The 12,158-nt window shown below is 37.2% G+C and overlaps 1 protein-coding gene across 1 annotated transcript in view; it reads right to left on the bottom strand.

The window, feature by feature from the left end:
- Positions 1 to 12,158, bottom strand: part of LOC106868614 (repetitive organellar protein) — a gene marked incomplete at its 3' end in the record, with an annotated part of 66,638 nt that overhangs the window by 1,276 nt on the left and 53,204 nt on the right. Inside the window, exons 18-21 of the mRNA XM_014913959.2 lie at positions 2,602 to 2,700; positions 2,052 to 2,219; positions 1,028 to 1,517; positions 645 to 775 (exon numbers count right to left, since the gene is read on the bottom strand). Of these exons, the coding sequence (XP_014769445.2) occupies positions 645 to 775; positions 1,028 to 1,517; positions 2,052 to 2,219; positions 2,602 to 2,700 (888 nt within the window). The remainder of the gene's footprint in view (positions 1 to 644; positions 776 to 1,027; positions 1,518 to 2,051; positions 2,220 to 2,601; positions 2,701 to 12,158) is intronic.

A 12,158-nucleotide genomic window follows, 5' to 3' on the forward strand; every position in this document is an offset into this window, starting at 1 on the left:
TGACAGTTGACTGACCGTCATGTGACATTGGTTGACCATCGTATGAGAATGAGTACTTATTTGAAGTAACTGTTGGGCAAATGGTCTCTCATCTTGCCGAAGGCATCTCTGTCGACTGAAAGTTGTGTGAGATTAAAGTGAAATTAAGGCAAATCTTATCAGATTGTGAAGTGAGAATTAAGTGATTGTGATATGATTGTCGATTCACAGATGTGTTACACTTCAGCGATTGTTAGGTGATGGTGGTTATAGTAGTTGTCATGGTGACTGTGGTGTGGTGTAGTGGTTGGTGGTTGTGGTTTGGAAGTTGGTGTTTAAAACAGCCACTTCCATCAGCCCATTCTTTCAGAATCATAGTTTTAAATTACCTTTGTCTGAAAAGCTGAATGCAAAAATCTTTCTCCCCACTTTTAACAGATCTTTCTGCTGCCAATCCCGCCCCTCCCATCCCCACCCCTGTACTTACTGTCCGGTCCACTAAGATGTAATCGAAAGATCGTTGTATATTTCATATCAGTTGTCTAAACACCTAAACTCAACTCACACAGTATTTGTTCGAGTATCATCTCGCAAGGCTGTAGACACGAGCAAGATGGACTTCAAAGAGATGGGGGTATTTGTGGTTTCATTTGAGTGAGGCTTACCTGTAAATGTAGAGCTCTCTGTTCCTCTGCTGTCATTGTTTCAAGTTTGACTGGGTGTAGGTATTTATATGGTACCAAGCCAACTTTACCTTTCACTAAAGCTTCACAATAACCGTTAGCACCAACAGGTCCTGGACAATAGAAAATTATATATACATATATATATATATATATATATATATGTATATATATGTGCATATATATATGTGCATATATATATGTGCATATATATATGTGTGCATTTATATATGTGTGCATTTATATATGTATATATATATATATATATAAATGTATATATGGAACTATTGAAAACAAACAAAATATCATTTAAACTGTGCCCTGCCTCCCAGTGAAAGACAAAAGTAAATTAATGAACAACTGACCTTTTTTAATAATGACATCACCTTCCTTGAGTGGGATCTCAAGGTGGAGGTGGCCACTAGCTGAAAACAACTCTGGACTGTAATCTGAAGCTGCCACAAATAGAGAATTTGAGGCCAGCATCTGTGATTTTGGTTGCTGTTGTTGAAGATGATGTAGAGAAGTTTTATCAGGTGACCAACCAGGTAAGGTTGAAACAGGAATGTTACCATGGTTACTCTGCAGTAACAGCTGATGTTGTTTTTGTTGCTGCTGTTGTTGTCCTGCAGGAAGAAGTTTTGGATCGAATGTATCACTTCGCCTGCGGACGGTGCGTGAGAACGTCTGCGGAGCGAGGTGGCTACAGCTTGGCCAGGCACGGACTGGGTGAGGCATTTTCAACAAGTTCTCCATGTCAGATGCTGAGAAGCTGATCCGGGAGAGATCTGTTGTACTGTAGGAGTGTGCCAGGGGTGTTGGCTTTTGTGGATGGCATTGCGGGAAACTCTGCCTCTGTAAAAGACATAGCATTAATACTTCCACTCACTGAGATAATTGTAAGTTATAATATGTGTATACAGGTGTATATATATATTATTTTTGTATGAGTATGGATCTATAAACAAATATCTATGTGTTTATGTATATGTGGGTGTGTGGTGGTAGTGCACATAATTTTCAGTTTGTATTGCAGTGGATGTATGCATGTACATACATACATATATATATATAGAGAGAGACTGTCAGAATAATGTAGACGCCTCTGATGAGAACCCAATAAGGTTCAAAAATTGATTAAGGTTGTTCATTATATTTTCAGTCTGCGGAGAAATAGCTAAAATTCTCTGTTTATAATTATACCATATGTTATATATATATATATATATATATGTATGGTCATTATATAATCATTTACTTCAGGTATGCGTATACAAAACTGTTAAAGATTAGTTGCCTGAGAAAAAGAAAACCATGGTTTCAGGAGGATATCCTGCATGGAGTTATGGGGAGAAAAGATTGGGATAAGTCAATGTTTCAATCCCTTACCTTCTGTGAGTTTGTGATGTCTGTATTACTCTGAAGCTGTGTCCGCAAGCTGGTCAGACTTTGTTGACCTTCCACATGGTGTTGCCTCAATTCTTGCTGAAGACTCTTCAACTGACTCTCCAGCTTCTTAATGGCTTCCTCTCTTACACCAGCATCGGGGTTGGAACCCTGGTGCAGAAAAAAAAAAAAAACAGAAGTCAGATTTGATAGAAGAAGAAGAAAGACCTTAGAATTTATGGTAATCAAAGACAGTTTCTTTGCAAACAATTTGCAGATGCAAGTGCTACCAGTTGAAACGCTCCAAACAGCAGACACAAGTAGGCTTAAGAACTCACCAGTAGAGATGGTGCATCGTTTCAGGGTCTTACCCTTGAGGGCTTTAATGCACTGCGACCCCTCCTTACTGATGTTAGAGCCCCACTTGTTAGAGCAGCATTGAGTCAAAGCTACAAATCTTGGCTCAATGTTCATCAAGCCACTTATCATTTCTTGTTAACCAAAACCACTGACATGCCCATCCCTTGTGAAAGGAGCTGACTGAAGTACTTACCTGTGGTTGGGCCAACATTTGGCCAAGTCTTTCAATAGAAGCTTCCAGCATTGTTATATATTTGTTCTTGTCATTCAGCGCCTTGGTCAATAGATTTACCTGGGGAAATAGTAAAAAACAAAACAAATAATAATAATCCTTTTTACTATAGGCACAAGGTCTGAAATTTGGGGGTGGGGCAGAGCAGTGACTAGTTGATTATATCAATCCCAGTGTTCAACTGGTATTTATTTCATCGACCCCCAAAACGATGAAAAGCAAAACTGACCTCAGCAGAATTGGAACTCAGATTGTAAAGACTGACAAAATGCTGTCCAGCGTGATCTAATGATTCCAACAGCTCACTGCCTATAATAATAATAATAATAATAATAACAATAATGATTTCAGAATTAGGCACGAGGCTAGAAATTGTGGGAAAGGGGATAAGTCAATTACATTGACCCTAGTGTTCAACTGGTACTTATTCTATCAACCCCAAAAGGATGAAAGGCAAAGTCGACCTTGGCAGAATTTGAACTCAGAACGTAGCAACGGGTGAAATACTTCTAAACATTTCTTCCAGCATGCTAACGATTCTACCAGCTCACTGTCTTAAATACTAACTTAATAATAATAATAATACTAATAGTGTCTTTCTAATTTTGGCATTAGATACAGATAGAAGAAAAAGGAAAATGAAAAGAAAAAGGGAAAAAGTCCAAGTCTTTAGGCTTACATTTTTGTGCCCTTTTAGGTTCCTCGTGGGTGTACGTTTCTTCAATTAGATGGATACATTTATCCCTTAGGCGGTTGCACATTCTCTAACTCATAATTTATATATAATCGATTTAATAACGAGTTTTGACTTATTTCAAGCATGTAGACATACTTAGCATTTAAAATAGCCGAGGGATTAAAATTAATCAAAGGACATACTATTTTTGGGCCTGTTGTCACCTGTATCCTTGATTATGTTATTCTTAAATTAGTGACATTGGATAATAATAGAATTAATGCTACCTTTTGTAAATTGATTATATATATATATATATATATATATACACACGCATACATACATACATGCACATAAACACAATTAGACTTGACATGTATATATAGATATATACAAATACACATAAGTATATATAGATACATATAACTACATATGCAGTGTTGACCTAATCCCGTACGAGTCCTACTAGCTTTCACCTCTTGTCTGCATACACACAGATGTATGTATGTATGAAGGCATCTGCTGGTCTTGCAAAACCATTGATTTGGCCACGGAAAGTCTTGCTTCGGTCTTCTAAGCAAAGCAACATCTGCTGTGGTTGTAGAGACCAACATGTAGAGACCAACATGTAGAGACCAACATGTAGAGACCAACATGTGAATGACAGTCCCAGCTGCAGCAACTGCTTTGCTCCACTAGTTTTGTCCTGGTGGTGTTGTTTCTGTTGGTTTTGATTTTCTACATCAACAAACCTGTCTCTCTTCTCATGTTTTTTTAAACCTTCATCCGGTTCCAGTCTCCTCTGAGAGGAAGTAAGCATTAGCAATGTCTTTCCACATTTCTAAGTCTATTCAAAGAAACTTCATTTCTTTCTTTTAGATATCTTTGAAACAAAGATGAAATCATCCTCAAGTTCTCTGACCAGAGCCCTGTTCTCCATACAGCATTTGTTTGGGCACCCTCCCAACTGACATGTGTATATGGCCCAGCCAAGACCTCCTTATTGGTGGCACAGTCTATTTGATGTCTAAAATCTGTCTCAAACTTTATATAAGGAAAGCATTAAGACACCACTCTTGTCGATAATGAAATGTGAAGATGATGCCAGTTCCATAGATTGCATTGTAAGCTCACTAGTCTCCAAGACACTCCTTGTCAGTTTGGCTTGTGTTGAAGCTGTTCATCCAACAAGTCTGTTCACCTCAGCCGCAAGAGAGGCTATTTGATGGCAGAGCCAAGGTATGGGCATTTGGGGATTATCTCCCCTTCCCAGTTGTTGATAATAAGAGAGGATTCAACATTTTGGTGCAGCACATTTCTATTCTTCAGATTGATGGTCAAGCTGAAGTTCTAGCTGCACTAGGCCCCAGTCGTCTGTTGTGGCATGGTTTCTACAGCTTGATACCCTTCCTAATGCCAACCGCTTTACAGAGTGTGGATTGAGTGCAAACACACACATGAATGTGTATGTATTTTTGTCTGTGTTTATCTCCCAATCTTGTACTTGTTTGGTTATGTCCCTGTAACTTATTGTTTACACGAGTACCAGGTTTTCAAAGACCTGCAGTTGATTTACTCAACCTGATACTTCAAGGTGGTGCCCCAGTTTGGCAGCTGTCCAATGTCTGAAACAAGTAAAAGACTTTTTCTTCTTTTCTTTCTTTGAAATTACACAAAGTAATTAAATAAATGGATATAAATTACATGACAATTTAATTTAAAGAAAGCACCCAGCTGCCTGAGTCAGAGCGGATATGCTCACAACCCTTCACACATCACCCAGCAACTGAAAGACTTGTCCTAAAAACTATTTACGAACATTTTGAGTGTCAGAGTGGACAAGAAAAGGACCAAATACTCATTGTAATTTATATACAGGTTTATATTGCTAGGAAAGGTATTTCTCTTGAACAATCTGGCTGTCAGATTCCACATAATCAAGCCTACCCAACCACAAGTCTACATTTGAGCTGTTTCTAACTGTTCATGTGACTAACTCTTTAGCATCTAAACTGACCATAGACGGCCCAGAATATCCTACCTGTTTTATGTTCAAACTGTCAACATCCAGCCTCTTACACCTACCCTCCATTGTCATTATAAAAAATAGTTGCATCATCAAAATCTTGAAGCATGGTTAATCCAAAATAATGTGATCATTATAAGTCTTACATTTGACAGAGTAATTGAAATGCTAAAGAGTTAAACGAACCCATCAGTACTTTGATAACTTTATGAAAAAGCAGGAAAATGAAGATGCTGGGGATGGATTTCATTTTAGACATTCTGCTCCCTTCCCCTTTGTGCCAATTCTTTTCTTTTAAGGTTCTTTTCCATCTTTTTCTGTGGTGTTAAGATTGCCATTTCTCTTCCTTGCTTATTGTCTCCTCTTTGTCACCAAGACGATTGGATATAACTAGCTGGTGAAGGATCCTTGATCCAATTTCAGGAGCAAGGATGAGGTAATTCTTCCAAATATTGCAGTGTTGCACATAACTCCCGCTTTTATTCTGAAGTTCATCCAACTGAAACAATCCTTACTGATACATGTATAGCATCTTTGCCTTCTGATATGTACCACTAGTTTTATTGCAGTTCCTTTGTGATAGGAATCAGTTCCCCATATGAGGTCTTCTGGTGTCATTAAGACTCCTTTGTGCCAGTTACGAGGCCAAACATCCCTGAAAGTTTCCTCTGAATCCACCCAGCGGTTCTTGAGATATTTTGTCCACAGACAAACAAACAAACACGACTGAAAAACAATACCTCTGCTTTTGCTAAGGCAGAGGTAATAATAATAATAATAATAATAATAATAATAATAATAAATAAAATACCACCTGTATATTTGGTTAATGACTTTATTTCAGAGGAAAAGAATGATTATTTTAGTTTGTTTCAAAGAGAGAGGGGAGGGGGAGAGAGAGAGAGAGAGAAATAATGGAATCAAATGTCTTGAGTGAAGAAAATCGTGTACAACTAAAACATGAGAAATTCCAGATATTTCTGTGAGTATATATGCATGTGTATGTGCGTGTATGTGCACTCGCACTCACAACATTCATTCGTTCTTGTCATATGAGTAGACACAACAAAATATACAAATGCATGTATAAATATCTTAACATGCATTTATATATGCACACCTCTACACATTTGTGTATATATGTATATACATAATTTGCTTTCATCATCATCATTTAGCGTCTTTTGTCCATGCTGGTATGGGTTGGACGGTTTGACCAGGGCTGGCATGCTGAGGAGCTGCACCAGACTCCAGTCTGATTTGGCATGATGGGTCTTCTCAAGCACAACAAAATACCAGTGGTCTCGGTCATTGCCTCCGTGAGGCCCAACACTCGAAAGGAGCTCAGCCACTTTGCCTCAGCAAGGCCCAACACTCGAAAGATACTTTTCACATGCCACTGGCACAGGTACCAATTACGCGACACCAGCCTCAGCCACAAACTAGAATTTCATTTGGCTTGATGGATCTTGACGATATCGTCAAAGGCCTCGGTCACTGGTCATTGCTTCTGTGAGGCCCAAAGTTCAAATAAAGATCATACTTCAAACTTTGGCTCTCACAGAGGATCACCACCTCTTTCTCTTTCCTCCAACACCCACTGGCCATTCTCCCTGTTGTTCTCGTCAGTCCAGCACATTGATCTCACTTCTGCATTATGTATCTTACATATATTTCCCATTTCTCACAGATTTACAAAATCAGCTGCACATACACTCAGACTCATATATAACCATATGTACAGTATAACTACACTCACATACACACACAATATATATATATATATATATATGAGAGAGAAGGGGCAGAGAGAGAGAAATAGCATGATGTAATGATTATATATATATGAATAATGATTATAAAATATATACATATGAATAACATGACTTATTGATCCTTACACACACACACACACACATGTATAAACACACATACACACACACATATATATATATATAACAGGGGAAAAAAAGCAAACTATGAAAAGAATAAAAATCAATAACAAAAAAAAACAATGTTTACCAATAACTAGGAGACATAATTCAGTATGTCAAAATATATATACAAAAACAAAAATACATAATAATAATAACAACACAAAAATCTGTGATGAGTTCACAACCACAACCCCTTAATGGGCTTGCAAAAATGCAGTAAAAAATAAATAAAATATCAATGGTCAACAAACCCCCCAAAAAAGCAAAAATAAAAAAAAACAAACAAAAAACAAAGATTCCACAGTGTGTGCTTTAAGCAGTAAGACAGAACGATTGTTAGTTGGTACTGGACAGAACGGTAGGCAACAGATTATGTAAAGACATGACACAGCACAAGAACTAATAATCAATCAGATACGTGGAAATATATTGACACGTTGAAAGCATATATAAATGTTTAGAACAGCTTCTAAATACATGCAATAAGCAGCACAGTTTACAAAGACATGTCTATAACAGGTTCAGCCAGACTCAACAGGGTTTAAACAAAACAATCGGCTATTATTGAATGACACCAACAAGAACAGTAACAACAAACATGGAAGTAGTTTCAGGACATAAAGCAGAAGAGAGGAAAAGGCAGAGAGGTTAACATAAGAGATTGTATAAGAGAATTGGAGTTTAGAAGTGTAAATTAGTATTCAGGGAGAGGTAATGGCACACAGGTGAAACCAGCACTAACCACACACACAGAGGTGGTTCTGTTCACTGATGTAGCTAGTACAAAGCACAGGTGGTCCATTGCAGTAACTGAAGGAGGGGGGCATGAGAGACCACTCAGCAAATCAAAATAATTTAAAAGTTTTCACATCAAACGCCCAGGTTTCATTGTCACGAAGCTACACAAATGGATGTTGATAGATAAACGGTTAACTAAAACAGGGAGTAGATGTAATACTGAGTGATAGATGAAATAAATGGTTAACTAGAAGAGAAATTAAAAGAAAATTGCCTCCAAAAACTATTGGAAACACTTGTAATACTACAAAGAGTGTTAGCAATTTAGCTGGAAGCATTGAATAAATAAAATATAAAACTTGATTTGAGAGTGACAATTACAAATTGTAATTCACTGATGAAGACAGGAAATTAGGGCATAGAATTGTGGAACTGGAAATTATGCTCAAACAAAGCAGTAGTTACCATAGGAGCAGGGTTGGCATTGGTGTATATGATACAAAAAAGTAAATAACAGCCAAACACCCAACAAAACTAGAAGGAACAACATGGGACAAAATTAAATAACCATTCAATATGAATGACAGGACGTGTATGGTAAACCAGTTCCTTTCTCTAATAAACCAACAATTTCTAAACAGGAAGAAACTATTTCAGTTCTTTAAATGAAAATGTCAAAGACAACTCTATCAGTCTCCAAACATTTCAAAACTATATGGAATTAGCTTTTTAATTTTTACTTGTTTCAGTCATTAAAGTGTGGTCATGCTGGAGCACTGCCTTGAGAAAAGTGGCCGGCAAGCTGCTACAAAGAATCAAACCCTGCACCTCTCAAATTATTGCTGAATGCTTTGTACCATTAAGATAAGCGACCCCAGACGTAATTATTTAAAAAAAAAATGGTCGCATATTTGAAGAGAAAGGAACTGTTGACTGAATCAACTCCAGTACTTGCCATTCTCTCTTAGACAAGTCCTGCTTGAAGCAAATGATTCTCATTGACTGCTCTAATGCCAGACACACAGACAGGAAACAAAAAAAAAAAAAGACGTAGATGAGCCAAATTAAGAATATCTTTAAAAACTTGTATGTACCAACACACTGGCTTCTTCAAACATTGCTCTTCAAGAAAATATGGTACAGAGACAAAATAGGGGACATTCTGACCTTCATGAAAATCATGTAGCAGCACCTTTCAGGAATACAGAATGATGCAATATTTATTTGGTGGAGAAATATACTGTACAGCTCAAGATCTAACTTAAACAGAAAATCAGAGCTAATATCCATCTGTCAGCATAAACAGGAAGGTCTGTTAACCCCTACATCTGGTTGATGCCACATATAGACTGACAGCAATCTGCAGTTTCTGTTAGTATACTCATAGCAATAGGTAAAGGCACAAAGGAACCAAAAATGAAATGTCAGTATTGGAAATGACTAATACTAATACAAGAATTTTCCAGAAAGTTCTAGACGCTGCCTTTACCACTACCAATGTTTGATGGAATGAGAGTGCTTTTACTGTACAATTGGTTGTTGTTGTTGTTTAGCAAAGGTAAGCTGGTAGAAATGAGGAGGAGGTGAAGTATTGAGAGCTGTACAAGAGGAAATATTTTTCAACAGACAAAAGATTGAAGAAATGCAACACAAAGGAAAAGCAATGGCAACAACAGCACAAACAAGCAGAAGCATAAAGAAAGAGAGAAGTTTATTTTGTAACTAAATCAGATGGAATCCATCAATGGGTGGCATTGGACAAAATACTGTATTCCATTGTGTGGCATTTGTTGGTTGAGAATTATATGTATGTGTGTGTATGCATGAGAGAGAGAAAACTGATTAGATATGCAAGATGTAAACAAAAGGGGAAAAAAAAAACCCAAACCAGCCCTCAACATATCACTGGTACTTGAAAATACCTCTACCCATGATGTAGTTCAAATCAAATTTTTTTTGTCTACTCTCATCATCATCATCGTTTAACGTCTGCTTTCCATGCTGGCATGGGTTGGACGATTTGACTGAGGACTGGCAAGCCAGAAGGCTGTACCAGGCTCCATTCTGATCTGGCAGAGTTTCTACAGCTGGATGCCCTTCCCAATGCCAACCACTCCGAGAGTGTAGAGGGTGCTTTTACATGCCACCGGCACGAGGGCCAGTCACACGGTACTGGCAACGGCCATGCTCAAAAAGGTGTTTTTTACGTGCCACCTGCACGGGAGCCAGTCCAGTGGCACTGGCAATGACCTCGCTCGAATGATTTTCTAACGTGCCACCAGCACAAGTGCTAGAAGGCAATGCAGGTAACGATTATGCTCAAATGGTGCTATTTATGGGCCACCAGCACGGAAGCCAGACAGCTGCTCTCATATCTTACGTAAAGTATGAAGAGGAGGGGAATGTTGAGATATGGAAATCTGAGAGAGAGAATAAATAGACTTTCACAGCAATTTGTATTTGGGGTGAGAGGAGAAATAAAATTTCAGAGGTGTCCTTGTCTAGCCACTAACTTGATTCGGGTCCATGTGTTGAAACTAAATCAGTTGGAAGACACACATATCAGCCATCCAGTAATACACACAATGACTATTAACTTCACACAGACACAATGGAATCATGTCAGTGACCAGGTTGCAGTTGGTGTGATGAAAATGTTGAGACCAAACAATAAATGTTGAAGTGAAGATAACAAGTCTTCTGTGTGGTTTTGAATGGTTAACATGAATCTTTCGTAAAGAAATTAAAAGTAAATTGTAATCATTTTTATTCATCATCATCAGTTAACGTCCGCTTTCCATGCTAGCATGGGTCATTTTTGGAAAATTAAGTTGAAATTTTAAGACTTTTTAAAAAATTTGTTTCTTGGGGGTCAAGGTATAGTGTCAGTTTTAATGATATCACAGTTTTGTTATTTTAATAATAATCTTAATTATGATTTCTCTACATGGTTCCAAAGGGAACTTCTTGACCATTCCTACAACGCACATGTATATGTGGACACACACATAACTAAATACATATAAATACATATATATACATTTATATACCCATAAAACACACACCAAATCAACTAAAATACAATACCAAAAAACAGGTATTGTTCAAAAACAAAACAAAAATTTCAACTTTCTTTGTTACAAAAACATTTTGTTTCGTGTTTCAGTCCCAGTTATACAGACAAATACTGACTTGAACCGGGGTCATTATATTACCATATCAAACACCACCACTACTACCCACCATAGATTAAGGCACAAAAAACATATATATTTACAGGGAACAGTCAAGTCGACTGAACTAATCCCAGTTAATCACTGGTATATGTGTGTGTTTGCATGTGTGTCAATACCTCTCCAAAGACTTTATTTCCAGTTTTAGTCATAAAAGAGTAATTCCATCAAACCAAAATAGCAAAAATACAAAGCCAAAAAAAAAAATGCCTAACAACAAAAAACAAAAACAATGCAAAACAAAAGTCTATAATAAGAAAATACAAACAAAAAAAAGGAAAATTCTTTTGAAAAGCAATTTCCCTTAATCTTTTATATCTGATTACATTTAAAATATTGATTTGATTAGATAGGATTTTGACTAGAAAAAAAGGCCATTTTTTTTGTGTATAAATAATTGTTTTGATTGAAGCTCTCTTCTTCCTAGATTATGACTGGTACTTATTGACCCCCAAAAGACATAAAAGGGCATTGTGGACCCTGACAGGAATTTGAACCACAAAAACATGTAGATGTACTCATGACACAAACCATTATTCATTCATTCATTCTGCCGAAACACTGACATTAGACGGTGTTCATTTATTACTAGTACAAACTGTTATTCATTCATTCTGTCAACACACAGACATTAGTTGGTGTTCATTTATCACTACGACAAACCATTATTCATTCATTCTGCTGACATTATTCGGTGTTCATTTATAACTCAATACAAGGCATTCACCCATTACTGACTGTGGTGTTTCAGTTTTCAGTTGATTTCTCAAAACAACTTCTATTAAATGATAAAAGTGTCTCTGCAGGGAAATAGAAGAGGACCGGAGAGAGAAATGGGGGGGGGGGAGAGATAAAGAGAAGAAAGAGTAAGGGTGATACAAAGAGCAACTAAGAGAGAGAGAGAGAGA

Source organism: Octopus bimaculoides, chromosome 14 (genome assembly GCF_001194135.2).
Source record: "Octopus bimaculoides isolate UCB-OBI-ISO-001 chromosome 14, ASM119413v2, whole genome shotgun sequence".
Lineage (NCBI taxonomy): Eukaryota > Metazoa > Mollusca > Cephalopoda > Octopoda > Octopodidae > Octopus > Octopus bimaculoides.